General features: G+C 47.7%; 7 protein-coding genes, besides 1 other annotated feature; 4 read left to right on the top strand and 3 right to left on the bottom strand.

The window, feature by feature from the left end:
• Nucleotides 1-524: 524 nt before the first annotated feature.
• Nucleotides 525-2,585, top strand: FFUJ_04313 (probable RSM22-mitochondrial ribosomal protein, small subunit; the record flags this gene model as incomplete). Its single annotated transcript, XM_023572416.1, has 1 exon — nucleotides 525-2,585. One exon carries the CDS (start codon nucleotides 525-527, stop codon nucleotides 2,583-2,585), a length of 2,061 nt encoding a protein of 686 aa, XP_023426544.1.
• A 273-nt stretch (nucleotides 2,586-2,858) lies between these two features.
• Nucleotides 2,859-2,941, top strand: a tRNA (tRNA-Lys).
• A 738-nt stretch (nucleotides 2,942-3,679) lies between these two features.
• On the top strand, nucleotides 3,680-5,454 carry FFUJ_04314 (related to siroheme synthase (Uroporphyrin-III C-methyltransferase); the record flags this gene model as incomplete). XM_023572415.1 has 2 exons in its annotated part: nucleotides 3,680-3,989; nucleotides 4,037-5,454. 2 exons carry the CDS (start codon nucleotides 3,680-3,682, stop codon nucleotides 5,452-5,454), a joined length of 1,728 nt encoding a protein of 575 aa, XP_023426543.1.
• Nucleotides 5,455-5,931: 477 nt separating this feature from the next.
• On the bottom strand, nucleotides 5,932-7,562 carry FFUJ_04315 (uncharacterized protein; the record flags this gene model as incomplete). XM_023572414.1 has 3 exons in its annotated part: nucleotides 5,932-6,554; nucleotides 6,590-6,983; nucleotides 7,071-7,562. The coding sequence occupies 3 exons, from the start codon at nucleotides 7,560-7,562 to the stop codon at nucleotides 5,932-5,934; spliced, it is 1,509 nt and encodes a 502-aa protein (XP_023426542.1).
• Nucleotides 7,563-7,732: 170 nt separating this feature from the next.
• Nucleotides 7,733-10,679, bottom strand: FFUJ_04316 (uncharacterized protein; the record flags this gene model as incomplete). XM_023572413.1 has 3 exons in its annotated part: nucleotides 7,733-8,780; nucleotides 8,849-9,079; nucleotides 9,127-10,679. The coding sequence occupies 3 exons, from the start codon at nucleotides 10,677-10,679 to the stop codon at nucleotides 7,733-7,735; spliced, it is 2,832 nt and encodes a 943-aa protein (XP_023426541.1).
• A 914-nt stretch (nucleotides 10,680-11,593) lies between these two features.
• FFUJ_04317 (related to 1-aminocyclopropane-1-carboxylate synthase) lies at nucleotides 11,594-13,087 on the top strand (the record flags this gene model as incomplete). XM_023572412.1 has 5 exons in its annotated part: nucleotides 11,594-11,758; nucleotides 11,805-11,846; nucleotides 11,904-12,306; nucleotides 12,355-13,012; nucleotides 13,066-13,087. 5 exons carry the CDS (start codon nucleotides 11,594-11,596, stop codon nucleotides 13,085-13,087), a joined length of 1,290 nt encoding a protein of 429 aa, XP_023426540.1.
• Nucleotides 13,088-13,295: 208 nt separating this feature from the next.
• Nucleotides 13,296-14,325, bottom strand: FFUJ_04318 (probable phosphoribosylaminoimidazole-succinocarboxamide synthase; the record flags this gene model as incomplete). XM_023572411.1 has 2 exons in its annotated part: nucleotides 13,296-13,866; nucleotides 13,979-14,325. The coding sequence occupies 2 exons, from the start codon at nucleotides 14,323-14,325 to the stop codon at nucleotides 13,296-13,298; spliced, it is 918 nt and encodes a 305-aa protein (XP_023426539.1).
• A 3,496-nt stretch (nucleotides 14,326-17,821) lies between these two features.
• On the top strand, nucleotides 17,822-18,793 carry FFUJ_04319 (uncharacterized protein; the record flags this gene model as incomplete). Its single annotated transcript, XM_023572410.1, has 1 exon — nucleotides 17,822-18,793. One exon carries the CDS (start codon nucleotides 17,822-17,824, stop codon nucleotides 18,791-18,793), a length of 972 nt encoding a protein of 323 aa, XP_023426538.1.
• Nucleotides 18,794-18,814: the final 21 nt, after the last annotated feature.

The following is an 18,814-nucleotide window of genomic DNA, read 5'->3' as shown; positions in this document are numbered from 1 at the left end:
TTCATGGTGACCAGTTAGCTTGTAGCGTACCTAAAGACAATTGCCACATATCAATCAGCACGTGACCACGCGTATACAAGAAAAGACGAAGCTCTTATAGTAAAACTTCGACTCCATTGCCCCAAATCTGTATAGTACAGAAAATGTTGTCGGCCAGAAGAATACGAAATGCTTGCCCGAGGTGTAATGCTTCCTATTTAACGCCATCGTCAGGATTTTATTCTTCCAGTCCTTTGCTTCGCTCGCAACGTATTTCTTCATTCCGTTCCTTGCCGCCCAATAGGAAGGCTGCAATTACACAAGCATTTTCGACGTCAAGATGTTTGCGACAAGACACACAAACAACGGGACAGGCGTCGCCGGAGGAAATTGAGCAAATTGTTCGAGACGCTAAGCAGAGATTTCGAGATACTTTACCAAAGGGATATCTCAACGACGAAGAATATGCGGTGTACGAACGGTTGTACGGTGCGCCGCTGCGTGAGACGAGACCTGAAGATGTAGGTATTCCAGAACATGCAGACATGGGACCACAGCCCCCGCGGCCAGATAATGAAGGCATTGTATTGAGAGAGCTGGAGGGTGGCGAATTTGAGGAGGTCGCTTACGAAATTCCTTTCAACGAGGGTGTCGAGGACATCAACGAACCAACTCCGGAACCCGACTTGGAGGACCGTGCAATCGACCAAATCGTGCCAGGCTACGTGGATTTAGTTGCCAGAAGCCAACGGGAATACGATGCACTACAAAAACTTTCGGAAGACTTCAAGGTCGCACAGCAGAAGCAACAAGAGGCGGAAAATGAAGCAGCGGCCCAGGAAGAGCTGGAAATGGAACAGCTGGAGGAAGATACGAAAGCGACCTGGCCTGAGGAGTATGAGCAAAGTGAGCGACCCACTGGCGAGGAGGCACGATTTCACCCCCTGACTCTGGAGGGTCGTTTCTGGGGAAGTCCCATTGAAATTCTCTTGCCACAAGACGAAATGATCATGCCGATTCGTGATCTTCTACAGCGAACTCACATCGATCACGTCAAGAGTGCCGCTGAAACAGCGTTTGGCGGTCCAGGTCTTCCATTGTCTCCTGCGACACCTGAGGCTAAGAGGAATGGAAACATGTTTGGTGTTGGCCTTCCAGCAGACCAGCGACATATGACCGAGATTGAAGGAGATGCTTTCCTTGCAGGCTTCATGCCGCCAGCCTATGCCTCAGTAATGGCTACCCTCAAAGAAGTTCGCAAGCGAGTCGGAAGTGAGTGGCTTCAGTCTAAGCTTAAAGATGGCAGTGGCATGAGCGTTCTTGATGCAGGATCTGGCGGCGCAGGCTTGATTGCCTGGGACGAGATCGTGCGAGCAGAATGGGATCTACTGCAAGAAAAGGGTGAAGTCAAGGGTGATAACCCCCCAGGCAAGCGCACAGTCATTATTGGCTCTGATCGTTTACGACACCGTGCCAAGACTTTCCTGGGAAACACCACTTTCCTCCCTCGACTTCCCGACTATGAGCACTCAGGAGAGATGAAGGGTGAGCATCTAGATGCTGGTAGCAAGCCTCAGCCTCGCAAGAGTTATGATGTCATTATCGCCTCTCATCTGTTTCTCAAGGAAGAGCAAGACCACTACCGACAAGCAGTCCTTAACAAACTCTGGTCCTTATTAAACAAAGATGGAGGTGTTCTGATTGTCCTAGAAAAGGCTCACCCTCGAGGATTTGAGGCTGTCGCTCATGTTCGAGACACCGTTCTTCGACAGTTCCTTTTGCCCCAATCTGGAGAACCAGAGCTTGATAGTGAAGCCTTTAACCCTGCTTATGAACGGGAAAAGGAGCTTGGATATGTTGTTGCCCCCTGTACTAACCAGGGACTGTGCCCGATGTATCAGACACCTGGTAAGAGCAAAGGCCGCAAGGATTACTGCCATTTCAGTCAGAGATTTGTCCGTCCTGCGTTCTATTCTCGAATGCTTGGAAACAGCACGAGGAATCAGGGCGAAGTCGAGTTCAGCTATGTTGCCTTCAGACGTGGTGTCGCTAAGGAGCGGTCTATAAGTGGCAAAGAAGCTGCAAATCGAGCCTTTGAAGGATACGAAGACTCGGACGAAAGGCCCGATATGCAGAGCCTGCCGCGATCTATTATGCCCCCATTGAAGAAGAAGGGTCATGTCACCCTTGACTTCTGCACACCTGAAGGCAAGCTTGAGAGATGGACCGTTACCAAGAGCCAGAGCAAACTCGCATACCACGATGCTCGCAAGTCACGATGGGGCGACCTTTGGGCGCTCGGAGCCAAGACGCGAGTTCCACGCAACGCTCGTGTTGGCAAGGGACCTGACGACGGTGGTAAACGAGCCGGACAAGGCAAGAAGCCTAGAAAGGTCGAGATTGTCATGGGCCCTGGCGGAATCAGTGCCAACGAGAAGAACGCCCCTCGTGAGCGTCGTGGAAAGAACAAGATGGACAAGAAGAGCCGCCTTATCAAGGAGATTCTCGAGGCTGAGGAAGAGGAAGAGAGAATGATCGCCAAGCAAATGGATGAAGAAGTAGAAGCTGAACTGCGAGACGACTCTGACAGAAGAGGTCGATCATAGGTGGATGCATTATATGTAAAATAGACGTACCAACACACTGGTTCGAGGCCAGGAGGTCATGATGAGGGCATGGGGCATGATGATAGATCTCAACACCAAAACAACAAAATAATGTAACGATTTTATGCAAAACGGTCCTTGAGGCCTTTGAACCACACTTGATAGCTGTGAAGTAGTATCTAACAGCATGCTGAATATTGTCCAAGTCATTCAGCTTACCTGTAAACTTTGTAAATGCCATTCGAGGCAATCGAATTCAACAATAAGAGCCACGCCCGGTTAGCTCAATCGGTAGAGCGTGAGACTCTTACGAGTACGCGATCTCAAGGTTGCGGGTTCGACCCCCGCATCGGGCTGTTCCTATAAATTCGATTGCGAGCGTTTGCGAGGCTTTCTTTTTTATGGTGTTTGTCCTTTATGATGATTGTGCTTTGGTGGCATGGTGGTGTTTCTGAAGTGAGCCTTGACGAAGTGCACCTTTTTGTCTGGTCCTGACGAATGGCAATTTGTGATCCAATTGGCCTTGCTATTCCTTTATCATGACATGGATTGGACTGCTAATGGGGGTAGGCCAAGTCCATATCATGGCCATTCTATCATCACCTGTTCTGATATCGGATGGTTTTCTCGAAATTTGCATCTCCGCCCAAGAACCAAAACCACGGAATTGCATGCTCTGCATCAGATCATCTTATCGCTGCCCACACATGAAATAACGTGCTTTATCGCAATTCTGGCATCTCCGGTTGCGGCCCGCGGAAGTCGGCGATTGCGTTATCAAGGGTGTCTTTGGTGCCCGCCGACAGCCCGATTAGAGAGATGGCGTGAGTTTGAGCCAATGATACGAGCCTGATTTGGAGTTCTTTGGAGGGGGAGGGGCAATGGGGTAACCTTTTTTTTCCATTTTCCATCTGCTCATGAGGGAAAGGGCAGGGGTTCAGGGTCTAGTCTCGTTCAGTTCAGTTCAGTTCATGAGAGAGCTCTTTTATAAGCCGACCGAGTCTCGCAGTCGCGATATTTTGGTGCGTTTTTGTTGAGGTGAAATATTTCTTTTCCTTCTTTTCTGTATAAGCAGACCAATTTCTCTATTCGAAATGACATCAATAATACCATCTTCGCTTCTTGCAGCTCTTAACTGCAGAGGCAATACTCATCTTGTCATTGGCACCAACCCGCTCGCTGCGACTCGATGTACCCAGTCTCTAAGCTCTGGCGCAAAACCAATCCTTATTGCACCCGAAGGCTCTGAGCTTCACTATGCTCTACAAAAGAAGATCGACGATGGCAGTGTCCAATGGCACAAGAAGCAGTTCGAAGACGCCGATTTGCTAAGACTTGGCCGCGAGGAAGTGGATGGTGTAGTCGATGCCGTCTTTGTCACATCAGGACCACGAGACCCTCAAAGTATGTCTTATACCAAGAGTACAAGGATAGTTAATAACAATTTCCAGGCCTTCATATTTCTGCCCTCTGTAAACGAAATCGCATCCCCGTAAACGTTGTTGATGCTCCTCAACTCTGCACATTCTCTCTCCTCTCGACACATACAGACGGCCCGCTCCAGATCGGCGTCACTACAAATGGTCGTGGCTGTAAGCTAGCCTCGAGAATTCGTCGTGATATTGCCGCTTCTCTCCCAGTCAACCTCGGTGCTGCCTGCACACGCCTCGGAGACGTCCGCCGCCGCATCCATGATGAGGATTCCCTAGGTGCTCAAGACGACCCCGCCTCTCTTGATGATTCGTATGACCAAAACGCTCAATTCAACCGCTTGATTACCGAGGAGGATGCAAAGAACCGAAGGGTGCGCTGGTTGAGTCAAGTCTGTGAATACTGGCCCCTCAAGCGTCTCGCTGCTATTACCGACAACGATGTCGAGACGGTTCTCAAGTCATATCCCGGTAACGGTCCCGATATCAAGCGCGATCCTGGTACACCAGAGAAGCGTGTTGGTACCATTATCTTGGCTGGTAGCGGACCTGGTCACCCCGATCTCCTCACCCAAGCTACCCATAAAGCTATCAAGACCGCTGATCTTATTCTCGCTGATAAGCTGGTGCCTTCTGGTGTCCTTGACCTTATCCCCCGCCGCACTCCTGTTCAAATCGCTCGCAAGTTCCCCGGTAACGCAGATCGCGCCCAAGAAGAACTTCTTGAAATGGCTCTCGCCGGAGTTCAAGAGGGCAAGACAGTGTTGCGCCTCAAGCAGGGTGATCCATATGTATATGGACGTGGCGGTGAAGAGGTTGCCTACTTCCGTCAACACGGCTTTGGGGACAGAGTATCGGTTCTCCCAGGTGTGACAAGTGCTCTTAGTGCTCCTCTCTTCGCTGCCATCCCTCCTACGCAACGTGATGTTGCTGACCAGATCCTGATATGCACTGGCACGGGCAAGAAGGGCAAGGCTCCGTCACCACCAGAGTTCGTGCCCAGCCGTACTGTCGTCTTCCTCATGGCCCTTCACCGCATCAACGGCCTCATTCGTGAGCTGACTACTCACATCGAGCTCGAGCCTCTTGCCCCGGCTAACGAAGAGGCTGCTTCGGCGCAGCCCCCTCCTCCACCAGAACCTACTCAAGTCTCGCCCTTAACAGGCGAGAGCAAGCGAGTACTCTGGCCCCGCAACACTCCGTGCGCTGTCATTGAGCGTGCCAGTTGTCCCGACCAGCGGGTTATTAGAACTACACTTGAGCATGTTGCTGAGGCTATTGAGACAGAGGGCAGCCGGCCTCCAGGTCTCTTGGTTGTTGGACGATCTTGCGAGACTCTGTTCACCCCTGAAAAGGGTCGAGCTTGGGTCGTTGAGGAGGGATTTAGAGGGATGGAGATCGAAGATTTCACCGTCGGCCTTGAGGCCCTGCAAGCATGATTCATGATATCCTATAATGATTTGGTTTGGAGTTTACGCGGGCATGATAAGGGTTGCATAGCTGGAGTTGGGTAGATCTGGATCTTACCTCTACATAGACTCATATCAACAATGATCATCATTACTATCCAATCTTGATTTACTCTGCACGCGAGCGTTTCGTGTAGACACATAGCGATGCATCGCCGTCCTCCACTAACGGTCTCTTGCTTGCTAAAGTTTTCCGCAAGTCTTCCTGTCCAGGCTTTTCCAAAAGCGCACGCTCTTTATACTTCATCACTCAAAAGACCTTTCAAGTAGTTACCTCTCGATCCACAGAGCTGGCTCTCCACTTTCCCAAAGGCCTTTTCTTTTGCCAGTCACGCAATGCCTTGTCAAAATTGGTCCCCAGCTTTGTAATCATCAACTGGGCAGTCGAATCAGCCTCCGTTTTCTTGAGTGAGCAGATCGGATCTTTTAGATGATACTCAAGGTGATTCAGTTGCGTGCGATTGATTGAGTATTCCCATATTTGCTGTTTTGGATCCTTAAGGAAAGCATCAAGCCATTGGAAGTCTTTGCACTCTGTTTCATTCCAGCAGGAGGACTTTTGTGAGCCCATCCTACAAGCTTGTCTGGCCGAGAATGAATTGAACGATGGAGCACCTCTCGCAGCACGATTTCTAGGAAATCCTGGACTGCCGGAACTGGAGGCGCCTTATTTGCCTCCAGAATCTTGAGGAGAGTATCAAGAAACTGGTCAAACATACCATAGTTGTCCTCTAGGAGCCAGAACTCCTTGTTGTCATTTAGAGTTTTGCAGCTCTGCTCCAGCAAACACAAAGCTCCATGTGCCGCAGAATTGATATAAGCTTCTTTCAGCTGTTCGATGAGCTTCCAGCCTTGAAGCCACCAGTCCTTAGACAGACGAGATCTGACTTCTTCCACTGTGAAGCACAGCTGTTGTCCACCATGGTCAAGGATGGACTTGTAGAGCTCGGGGAGTTTATCATCCAAAACATTTCTCTGAGATGACATGCACCACGAAAGACTCTTCAAAAGGGACCTTTCAGCTCTAGGTACAATTTTTCGAACAAAACTAGAAGTGCTAGTGATTTGCTCTTCTAATGTCAAGCAACATCTCTGACCAACTTACGTTCGAAGTATTCATTCCTCTTCATCCTTGTGCTTTTCGAAGGTCCTGAGAATGAAACAATAGTGGCCGAGCTTCCATGAAGGCTGAGATTGTATCTCGTCTTGTGGAAATGAAACACGCGCGCCACTTCCGCCTTACCAAACAAACCCCCGTCATCCTCGCTGTGAGCGGCTTTCCTCCCAATGTCGTAGTCCAAGAAATCTTCAAAGTCGAGAACGAGTTTTGGAGAAAGTTGATCACCGTTCAGATTGTACAGAATACTAAGGGTAGTTTGATCTTGGCACCCATCACAGTCAACTTGAGAACGCTTTGTCTGTCCCAGCATGAAGTAGAAGCCAGCTTCTGAGCAGATCTCGTTCAAAACGTCCAACGGATCGATCGCGGCTTTTAAGATCTCTCAAACACAAGCTTGGTTTTGTTTAAAGGTGATCTAAGAGGTAAAGAAGTTTAACGACTGAGGGGAAGTCAGTCCGAAACTTACCCAGCATGGATTTGAGAGCCCTGCTGTGCTGGGAGAAAGTGGAGGCCGATAGCTTGTCTTCCCCGTTGCAAAGAATTTGTAGGCGAGGACGAGTCGATATCCAGATGTCAGTTGCTCGGCTTCATGTGTCACATATGAATACCAGGACATGGCTGTGAGGTCAAACTCGGGGTTTTCGGCTGTTGAAAGGCGCTGTTTTTGAGATCCAAAGGACAAGCAAACGTCACCACCCTCATGTTGCGAGGGAAGACAGACGATTAGAGTTCCGATCATGTCTTGTTCCTTTTCTGAATCACTATGGGTTTGGAAGAACGATCCGGGTTCGTGGGGGAGAAGCTTGTGAGGATCGGCTCGTAGTTCGAACATACCGAGTCCTTTGGTTGTATCGCGCAGTATCCTTGAGCTAAAGTCTTCAAACCACTTCTTGTTCACGAGATTGAACTTCGAGGCATCAAGCTCCCATGTATTGCGTACCGAAGTGTCGACACCCATCCTATTACGGCGATCAGAGGACAACCGTTGGGAATGACCGTTGCACTATCCTTGGATAACGTTGAATTAACAGTTGCCGTAAGGCACGGATGAATGCAGTGACCCTCCCTCTTGTTAATGAGATCAAACGTAGCAAACAAATAATAACAAGAAACTGTTTGATCGCAGTGCTAAACGTTGCCCGCTTCTGTTTGACTTGCTGTTTGACCTTCTCTTTGATTGTGCGGCAAACCCTGGTCTATGCCGCCCATCCCGGAGATGCAAAGTCGTTTGTTAGGCTGTGATTCTTCCGCAGTGGGTGGCCTTCTCACTTCAGGTGAATTCGGTGGCGGCCCGTATGGACTTACTCCCGCCAGCAAGATGATCTCACGGTATCGTTTCTCACCAAGTGCCTTCTTCATGAAGTCACCCCGGAGAGGTTGAAGAACTCTCTCTAAGCCATTGTAGTTGAAAACCCAGCTTCGCAAGTCAGGCTCAGCCTGGGCCCCAGTCTTGGTCACTGTGAGTTTCTCACACGTGCCAGTTGTCTGATCCAATATCCTTAAGGCTTGGAGCGACTTTTCTACCCCGATAGCATGCTCGATATGCAACCTTCGAGCCTTTGGTGCGTTGAATTCCCAGACAGTCTTCTCGGGCGAAGTCAGGAATCGATCCAGTGCAGCACAATCCCCACAGAACCCACAACCTCGCTCTCGGAAAACCAATCCGCTGCCGGCCTGAGATTGTCTGGGCAAGTCTAGGCGGATGATTTTGCGCACAAGAAGCTCAAGAGTATCCAACAAAGCTGGTATTTTCCTCCACAGGCCGTCTGCGGACAAACGAATGAGGGGGGTTATGAAGCAGAAGATAACGCCGAATGGATCTTTGACAAGAATCCATCTCGCTTTCTCTGTCACAAAGAGAGAAAACGTCTCTTCAACTACCCTAGAAGCTTCTACGGATGCTCCTATAGCGTGGCACTCAGTGATGAGCCGAATAAAAGGCCCGCAGATTAAATCGTGTCTTGGAGTCTCGACCAACCACCCTTCTTCCGCAGGCTCAAGCCTGAGGGGTGAGAAGTTGAGTTCACTATCGCTGTGATTTATAATGCTTTTGAACATTTCCTTTGCATGTTTAAATTGTGGTTCATTTCTGAACTGGTAAATGTGGAATAGAAGTTGAATGAAAAGTGCGCTGTGGCTCTCGCTGTGACGCCCAGACGCAACTCTAGGAAGCAGCCTAAAAACGTTGCATGAGCATCAAATCGACCTGAGTAAGTAACAGTCGGCAAGAGAAGATAGACGAACCTGTTGACAATCCATTGAGTACTGTCGCAACGGAGCCGCATTAAGTCGAGAATCATTTCCAGATCCTTATACTCCCAATTGAGCTCTGTGTTGAGCTTCTCGTCCATTATTGTCTCCGACCATCCATCAAAAGATTTCCATACAGGTGTACTGACAGCCAGGATAGTACGCGAAAAGTCGCGATACAACAATCCAAGTTCCACAATGGGCTTCTTTGTGATACCATCAAGCCTGTATTGAGGTTAGGTAATACATGGCTTTAGACGCAAGAAACCTACCATTCTTTCCAATCGATAGAATCTTCTGAGCCTTCATACTTACCTGCAAGATACTCTGCAAGTACATGCACCACAGTGATGGGTGTTTTTCGGAAAGCTGTTGTATATAGTGGCATATAACCAGACCTCAAGCACCAGTTCACGATGGGGTTGATGCATGTGCATAGCACTTGCGTGTCAGTCCCAGAGTCGCAAAGCTTGTCAATTATGTTTTCTGCCACCTTGATTGTACCCGCAGGATTCTTCTCCAAGTCGTCGACGACCATTGCAACAACAGGTGCTACGCCTGGATGATAGGTCTCGTGATCTCGAGTATGTCGTCCTGGCCACGGAGAGGTGTTTCGACTAACATCTGGTCTCACCAGGTCCAGCAATCCTTCTTTAGGTATCAGAAGGACTGCATGGTCGTGCCAGCGGCGAGTCATTTCGTGTTCTTCCATGAGATGTTCATTACTCATGCCTTCATCATCATCACTGGCAGGTTCAAGGTCCCATTGCCGATCAACATCAAAGCCCAATACCTCGTTTTCTGCATCAAGCTCTTTGTTTTCTGCCAAGAATTGACCTTCAGGCGTGAAGAGTCCGTTAATTGAACTTTCCACGGTTTTTCGAATGAGATTATTGGTGACCTCGTGCGTGATTTCAGCGAACAGCATGTAAAGCCCGGCTTCTGAACAAGCCGTGGACAAAGCTTCGCACACTGCCTTGTCCCGACCCCTTGCTTCTCGGAGAGATAAAACCCCGGTGCCTTTCTTGTCGTCTAATTTATACAGTATCTTTTTTGTGCCAAAATGTCGGCGCTGCCACATCTGAAGAACTTCTTCCACGCGGCCGCTTCCCAAGTATGATGAAAGGGCAGTGCTTTGCCCATCGTTGAACCGATGGACTATGTACGAGATAGTGAGCCGATATCCGGAGACCAGTTCGGTGGCCAGGCTGTGTGCAGAAGAAATCCAGCCAATGGCGGACAGGGCGAGAGCCGACGAAGCTGCAGTTGACACAGTTTTCCGCCTTCCACCAAGAGATACACCAATATCTCCACCGTGGTGCTCAGACGGCAGACAAACAGAAATGTGGCCAACAATGCGATCAGACTGCTCAAGGCTTTGGTCTTGCTCGGCTATAGGGCCCGGCCCTTGAAGTGTCAACTTTTTTGAACTCAGCAAGGCATTTTGTATATCCAGTTCCTTAGTGATGTCCTGCGCTATCCTATCCAGGCATGACCGCCAGGCCGGATTGATCAAGTCGAATTGCGCACGGTCAAGCTCCCAGACATTCTTGGCCTTGTTGTCAGTACCCTGAACCGAGTGGCTCAACTCTTTGATGATATCGGCATAGTGATCTGTTAGAGGTAGCGGTATTATTTGCTGCCCTCCAATCTTGAGACCCGGGTTGACGAACTCGTGGTAGCTTCTGAAGGATACAAGTCTAGGTTCTGCCTGAATGGCATTCAGGGACGCGAACAGCTTCTTCTTCCATTCACTTTCTTCAATCTCAGGCGCATCGTCATCATCGTCATCACTGATTTCGATGACGTGTTGTGGTTGTAACATCCCGAAGGTATGTTGGGGTATAAAGTGTCATGTCATGTCTAGGAGACGAGATTTGGTGAAAGGAGTTATTTAGTTAGAGTTTGTCACACGTCAAAAGTGGCACGCGTCTCATGGGTGAGCGCGACACGCGAAAGAACTGAACACGGAACGATGGCCAATACCAACATTTCAACCGAAATATGACAATTTCGCTATCTATTGGCATTTGCTCCGTAGTTCAGTTGACATTCATTAGTATTGGTGACGGATTCTTTACCGCTCCAAAAGAGACTGAGCTATATATCTGTACCTTAGTACCTAAGAGGGTCAGTGCTGCCGCATTTCAGCCAGCGGCCCGGCCCGTTACCAGCGGAACAGGAGGCAAGGAAATCTAGAAGCTCTACTCAAAACGACAAAGAGACTTGTGTCAATCTACGATAGACTTGGTAGACTTTTAGACTACCTTCGTGGTCATTGTGGCACCTCGGTTCCGGGTCAGAAGTTTTCTTGCTCTTTGAGGCGTTCTCAATGCCCTGTTCTCCGTTTATCCATTTCTGGTATTAAACAATGCGAGCTCACTCAAAAGAACCTGAAGCGCGTATACATATGATCGTGGAACAGTTTTGCTCAATTACCCTACCTACCCATCAAGGTTCTTCGTCAATACCGCTTTTACTTATTAGAAATACGTATATAATATGCCCTGGCTGGCAATGCCAGTGGGGACCATACAAGAAATATCCTTATCTCACAGTCAATATCTCACTTCGTGTGTCAATCGATAACCTCCTACCATTAACCAAATATCTAAATTGTATAATACGTCCAAAGGCCAGCAAGAGTCAGTTTGGGCAAGTATTGTAGATCTTACCAAGGACAGCTGACTCATCAGCCCCACTATTGCAAGACAATATCTCTCAAGTGAAGCCTTCATCATGTTGATAAATCTCGATTTCTCCGATGCAAAGATGGGTTTCCTATCACAACGAGCCACAGAGGCAGTTGGTGGCCTAGATCTTCCATGGAGATTCGCACCGAGAGGAGACTATGATGCAGATCATAACCCAGATGGTTTGATATCATTTGGCACAGCGGAACATGTACGAGAGCCTTTTAGCCAGAGCTTCAGAATGCTGACCATTCTAGGCTTTGGTAACAAAGGATTTGAAGGAGTTCACAGACAAGAATGTATGAGCGCATTCGGCAATCCTGAAAGGTGGAACAGCTTATAACTCACGCACATAGGTCACAATCTCATATGAAGATTTCCTCTACCGAGGGAGCCATGCAGGGGGTTCTCGCTTCCCCAAAGCTTTGGCGGCCCACCTCAACGAATACCTTCAACCTTATAGCCCTGTAGCTCCTGATATGATTCGGTGCGTTGGTGCTGCTACCGCAATGCATGATATTCTCGCCTGGGGAGTCGCGGATCCCGGTGATGGCGTGTTGACCAGCAGGCCTGTTTATGGCCGATTCGAGCTTGATTTCGGTAACATGTCTCAAGTCAGAGTCGTATACTCCAACAACAAGATAGAAGAAGCGTTCCAAGATGATATTGTCGAAAGGTTCGCGGAGGCGTTGTTGCGCTCTCGAAAGGCTGGGGTCAATGTCAAGATGGTGCTAATCGTTAATCCCCATAACCCCCTTGGTAAGAAACTGTTGGTACGTCTCTGCCCAAAGACCTAATAGTTTCCAGGACGCTGTTATCATAAGTCGACGCTTATCAGTATAATGCAATTCTGCCAGAAACATAGACTGCATCTGCTGAGCGATGAAATATACGCCTGCTCCGTTTTCGACACAGATGAGCCGGCAGTCCCTTTCACCTCGATACTTTCGATTAATCCGACTGGTCTTATAGATCCAGAACTTCTTCATGTCACTTATGGTCTCAGCAAAGACTTCGGTGCGGCTGGTCTTCGGCTTGGTGCCATAATCACTCGCAGCCAACCTGTCCTCCGGGCTATCGAAGCGGCCTTGAGATTCAACAACCCCTCTGGAGCTAGCTTGGCTATCGGAAGTGCCATGCTTGAGGATCGAACGTGGTGTCGAGCTTTTATTGACTCTTCAAGGCTAAAACTTGCCCAAGCACATCGCCATATTACGTCCCTGCTCCGTGACATGGGTATCAAGTACTTACCCGGCAGTAACGCGGGGTTCTTTATTTGGGTTGACCTATCCCCATACCTTCCATCCGACTTAGACGGAGAGTCGAATCAGGAATTTGCTCTCGCGAAAAGGTTGCATAAGATGGGTGTGTTTCTGCACCCCCGCGAGGAGCATTCTATCGAGCCGGGATGGTTCCGAATGGTATATTCGCAAGATCCAAGAACTATTACCGAGGGGCTTCGGAGGTATGTTGATAGTTATTGCATTAATGACCAAGTGCAAATGCTAATAATTCTAGAATCCACAAAGCGATATCTTAGCCTGAATGGCAGTGGAAAAGGATGATCAAACTTATGACGGACAAATTCAAACAAGTGTCAGAAATTTCAAAGATAGAGGTAGAAAACGGCCAGCCATCATAGATAGGAATATAAGTGGCTGTAGCTTTGCTATCATGCTAGAAATCAACCCTCAGTCCGAGCGATGATGATTTGATAGCTTGTCTTGATGCACTTTTGTATCTGCCATCTACTGGCTAACAGCATCATCGAACTTCTTACCAGTCAACATGAGGAAGGCCTCTCGGTAGCGGTCTGCTGTAGCCTGAACGATGTCCTGTGGTAGCTCCACGCCCTCCTTGCCCTTTAGTCCTTCCTTAGTGAGCCAGTTGCGGATGAATTGTTTGTCAAAGCTGTCCTGGTCGCGGCCAGGCATGTAGCCGGCTGCTGGCCAGAATCGAGAAGAATCAGGGGTCAGAACTTCATCAACGAGGTAGATGTTTCCTTCTCCATCCTTGGCAAATTCAAACTTGGTGTCAGCCAAGAGAATGCCTCGCTCTTCGGCATACTTGGCAGCCTCCTCGTAGATCTTGAGGGAGAGTTCCTTCACACGGTCTGCAGTCTCACGATCACCAACCTCCTTCCAAGCGTCATCAGGGTGGATGTTCTCGTCGTGTTCTCCAGCATCAGCCTTGGTGCTTGGAGTCCAGAGAGGCTGCTTGAACTTTTGGGCTTCTTCCATGCCGGGCTCGACGGTGATGCCATGAACGGTTCCCTTCTGCTTGTACTCCTTGAAAGCTGAGCCTGTCAGGTAACCTCGCCTATAGGACTGTTAGTGTTTAAATGTCCCTATAGATTACGAAACTGAAGATCTATTTCATAGTCAAGGGAGGGTTTCGTGTGGTACTTTTGCATTGGGATGGGGGGACGTACACAATTGATTCGATCTTGATGACAGAAAGCTTCTTCACGACCATCGAACGGTCCTTGATGGTCTTTGCTTCTTCGGGAGTAACGCCCTCGGGAATATCGAGACTGATGAAATGGGTGCGGAGGCCAGGAATGCGCTCTGTTAAGACTTGGAACCAATGAGCCGAGACAAGGGTCAAAATCTTGCCCTTGTCAGGGATTGGGTTCTTCAGAACAGCATCATACGCAGAGACACGGTCGGAGGCCACAAAGAGAAGAGTGTTCTTGTCTGGCAGCTCAAACAGGTCGCGCACTTTGCCCGAAGCAATCTTTTGAAAGCTTGGGAGCGTGATTTCCGTCAAAGCAGACATTGTGACTGAATTCGGTGGGTTTGACTTGATCAGGTTTGACTTGTTGGAATAAAGTCAATTTGTGAGTGTCCAGGGTTAGTCACGGTTGTGATGATACCTGAAGGGAGGAAGTTGATGATGAGGTGACGAAAGTGTGAGGAGAAAAATTTAGCCTGTGACTTGGATACATCTTTGAAAGCTTCTCCACTGAGTCATAGAGGTATATGCCAGTGCGATTTCGCCATTGGAGACAGCTGACCAAAGTCTTCGATGGGAAAGCAGACTTTCCACCTGTGACGCATTCCTCCTCATAAAATAACTGAACAAGAACCGATCGCACTTACTGACAGGGGCAACAAGAACGAGTCGCGTACAGTGTTTTACAGTGTCAAATGATGCTTCCGGCACGGTCTCACAAGGCTCCACTCGCATGATGTTATTGGCTACGGCTTGCTTTCATCCAGACTTCATAATCATTCAGTAAAATGCCTAGAGTGAGTATTTTGAATGAGCAGATGTGATTCGGAGGCTTCTTTTATACCATAATGGAGTTTCTTGGCTCTTATTCGTCTCTTCTTCATATCAGGTCGAGTTTCTCTCGTGGATCGCCATATCTGTATCAGACTGTATGACAACTTTCATATGGTTGGTGACGAGTTTCGCGAGTATGAAGGCAAATGGAGCAACATTGGAATGCAAAGTGGCAGCCAGGATATGTATTTTACCAGATCTCATGAATCTTGAATCCCATTGCCAAAAGTGTTCACAAGAACAATACGTATGGTATGATTGAAGACATCCACTTCCCTTTCGTCTCCGGTCACGTAGTCAAAGGAAAGAGGGAACATTGGAGATCTGATGCTAAACCTGGGCTGAAAGATGTTCCTATATGACTGCAATGGATGAAACTCGATCTCATTGTAAAGCTGGGCGAAAAATTATAGCATTCTAGATCAAGCACCTGTTATATCAGACGGCTCACATACATCTATCTACCTTTTGTTCGGGTAGTCATACTCCAGGAACATATGCTTCACGAGAAAAAATATTCCTTTCTTTCAGCTTCTCGCACTTTTAAGTATATGCCAATTGTCTCGACACACCATTGGCTTCCGCAAAATTCACCGCCCATCTCCTGACTGCTCCCTGCCTTACTCATAGATATGTTATTCTCTGTTTTCGTCTCTCAAGTCAACCGAGGGAACTGTCTATTTCCATGCCTATATAAGGATACTAATGTCCTCAGGCATTCAATATAGATACTTTCTATCATGGCATCAAACCATGCATTCAGTTACAGACGGTGGCTTTAGTCCAACCGAATGCTGTTAACGTCACATATCAATAGAATTAGCTTGATTGTGAGTTCCGAGGTTCAAAGCTGAGAACGGCTACTCTACTGCATATCGTTGCAGCCTGATCGAGAACTTGTTGGCGTGCTGCTGGCCATCCTAAGACTTTCCCCTGCTGTCTCTCAGCATGGCCACTTTACTGACTTTCTCATCCCTACAACGGTAATGCGCCTAACTCCGAGAGAAGGAGTAATGAAGTAGGTACCAACTATAGATGCTGATGTCCCGGAAGCATATTGAAAGGGGTAAATGATTGCAGAGTTTAGTTCTCAGAGATACCACCTCGGTAAACGTGATGTCTTATATACGCGGTAATACTAAAACTCAGACTTTCTCCAACCCCAATTATTAACAAACGGTCAATAAATTAGAAACACGTCAATATTAATGCTTCCGGTTTGGCTCGTGTGCCAAAAGCTTTCCAGTTGATCTCCTACCCGAATGGGAACTCATCTTCCGCCATGGACTAGGCATATGAGAGAGTACAAGTATATAGGGACTGAGTCATATTTTAGGCTGTTTGTAGGCTCGCATATCAAAAAGCACCATGGTAAGGATCGTATCACAGACATCACTGTCGCCTTCTTGCCTTTTCGTGTGGCAGACTCGTCCACGAACTCGGCATCTGTCCAATACCCCAACTAACTCCACGCATGTTACTAATCATAATGGTTGTTTTCTCATTGCAGGGGATACTGAACCACTTTTTAAGCCTTGAGAAGAGTAAGTAATACATCCAACACTTTCTTATCAGGCTTGTATAATAATAATTAACATATATCATATTTCAAGAGTTGTGTCAAACCTTGTCTGATGTTTAAAGCCTGCCGAGTTCTGTGCCATGACCACATGACGTGACACAAAGAAGTTCTATGGATAGCTTACGAAGCCACAAAAGACCAAACCCACCCCGAAAAAACATATACTTGCTATTCAGCATTTACGTACGTAGTAATTAGGTAGCTTTGGATATTTCAGGAAAGTACGTGCATTGGCGAGGTAGTCTGGCATTCGCCTGTAGCTACAAGTTTGGTTTCGACATTAGATAACCGGTGATTCGGATGTCACTTATTCCTGATGACAGCTGCTAGGCAAAATGGTGTTCCTAGAGCTATCCTCAGCGCTTATTCCCTTGTAAACGCTTTCCGGGGTGAGCAAGCCGAATATTGCTATAACATCAGATTGAATGATTCGTTCATTGTTCGTTGGTATCGGTTCATTCGGCTCGCCCCAGCTTCGGGTGTCCTCATACTGATTCGATAACACCAAATTACAAATGCCAGTGTCTGGAAATTGAAAGCTGAGGAAATTTTGTTGACCATGCTGCCCATGTTGAATCGTATGTCATCAAATCAAAGAAGGGCCAAATAATCAAACACCCCACACTGGCTTATATTTCAGGACCTGTCCGATCAAAGTGGACCAAAGCGAGCCGTCTTGACAGTGAATGTTGTAGATATCACAGCGTCGGCTTTGGATAAAACTACCGGCACTTCTTATCCCGTCTATGGTTGGTTCGAACCATTTTTACGAAGGGTCGAATATCTCCCTGGCGCCGAGGGTTGGGAGGAGGCCGCGGGATCTGGCCAGGAGAAGAACATGCTGATCATGTTTCAAGTCCGGTAGTTGATGGGAATCAGGCTTCAACTAGGGATAGTCCCGGCTTTAATGGGAGATAGAATGCCTGGACGTCAACATGCATACCTAGTGGCACCATGTTCTTTTCCAAGTGTGGCCCACGCTTGTGATGGATCCGCTAGGCTACTCCTTCGAGAAATCATTTCCAGGCACTCGCGGCAAGATTGGATGGATTATGCCCACTGAACTTGACTGGGGCTGCATGATTTGAAGGAGGGATTGAAATCCTGTGAAGGCTTCAGCTCTTGTCTTTGTGTGGCTACAAGACTAATACGGAAGGCCAAATCGACATCTGTGCCAAAATTCATCTTGAGGGATTTTTTTTACTCCATCCACCCTAATGTAGCACTAAAGGCCCCTTCAGGCTTCTAGGCAATATAATATTGTTATATTAAATATTATTGCTATAATGCAGCACTACAGACCAAGGCCTGTACTAAGGGCTACAGCCCTCTCTCTCGTACATACCCGTACGAGCCCGTAGTGCGCCGTTCGAAGCCAAACCATCCACTTTCACTTTTATCGTTATGGATTATACTGAATTCTGCCCCAAAACTGGCCGCGGCCATAATGAACTTCGTACGGAATTAAAGGCCCTCGGAGAAGCTAGTTTTTGCCCGTTCTGTCGACAACCACTTATTGAAGCTGTTGAGGTCGTTGACCTTACTGCAAGCAGCCCCCCTGGGCCCAGTTCGATGACGATTCAAACCGAACGAACACGACCGATCCCTATTACATATACTAATGCTATTAATATGGCTACCGAGAGCCAGCAGCATAGTATTGCAGTAACAAGCCGTAAGAGTACGATTACTATCGAACTAAGGGCTACGTTCTATATCGCTTCAGGATACCTTGAGGAAGTCATTCCAGGCATTTCTATGCCAAAGTACGATAAAGGAGTCAAAAGCAAGAACATTAAAAGCAAGATTACAGCCCCACTAGGCTCTACGTTTTCGTCTCATGACGAAATGGTTCATTTTATTGTATCAAGCTGCCATAAAGAGTTCTCGTCAACAAAGTGGAAGCTTATCAGTGGCTATATCACTGGTACGCATTCGAACGGACCTATTATGTATGGAGATGCTGTTTATAAGACCTTACGGCTAAAGGACTTTTTTGAGGCGGCAAGTATTACACTCTCTGTAAGGGCTGAAGCTCCGGTTTCCCTTATGCTTTTGTACTTTAATGTACGAGACAATTCGGAAGACAGCGATACCCCACGGCCTAATAAGCGGGCAATTGAGCAGGCAGAAACTGAGATACCTGCTTCAAAGCGTACAACAAAGATCAAAAGGGAGATAAAGAATAAGAAGGAACCTGTACGAGATAAAAGGAAGGAGAACGATATTAAAGCTGAAATCAAGGTTGAGGTTAAGGCTAAGAAGATAAAAGGTGAAGAAGAGAGACAACATGAAGATTTGGATGCGTTCGAGGCATTTCTTCAATCTACGACATCAGACGAGGATCAGGGGGGCAAGGAGGATAAGGAGGAATAAGATTAGGAAAAAGCTAAAGGG

The sequence above is a fragment of the Fusarium fujikuroi genome, chromosome FFUJ_chr02 (assembly GCF_900079805.1).
Source record: "Fusarium fujikuroi IMI 58289 draft genome, chromosome FFUJ_chr02".
In the NCBI taxonomy this organism is placed as follows: Eukaryota; Fungi; Ascomycota; class Sordariomycetes; order Hypocreales; family Nectriaceae; genus Fusarium; species Fusarium fujikuroi.
The sequence above is the reverse complement of the archived record's forward strand: the minus strand, read 5'-3'. Positions and strand labels throughout refer to the sequence as shown.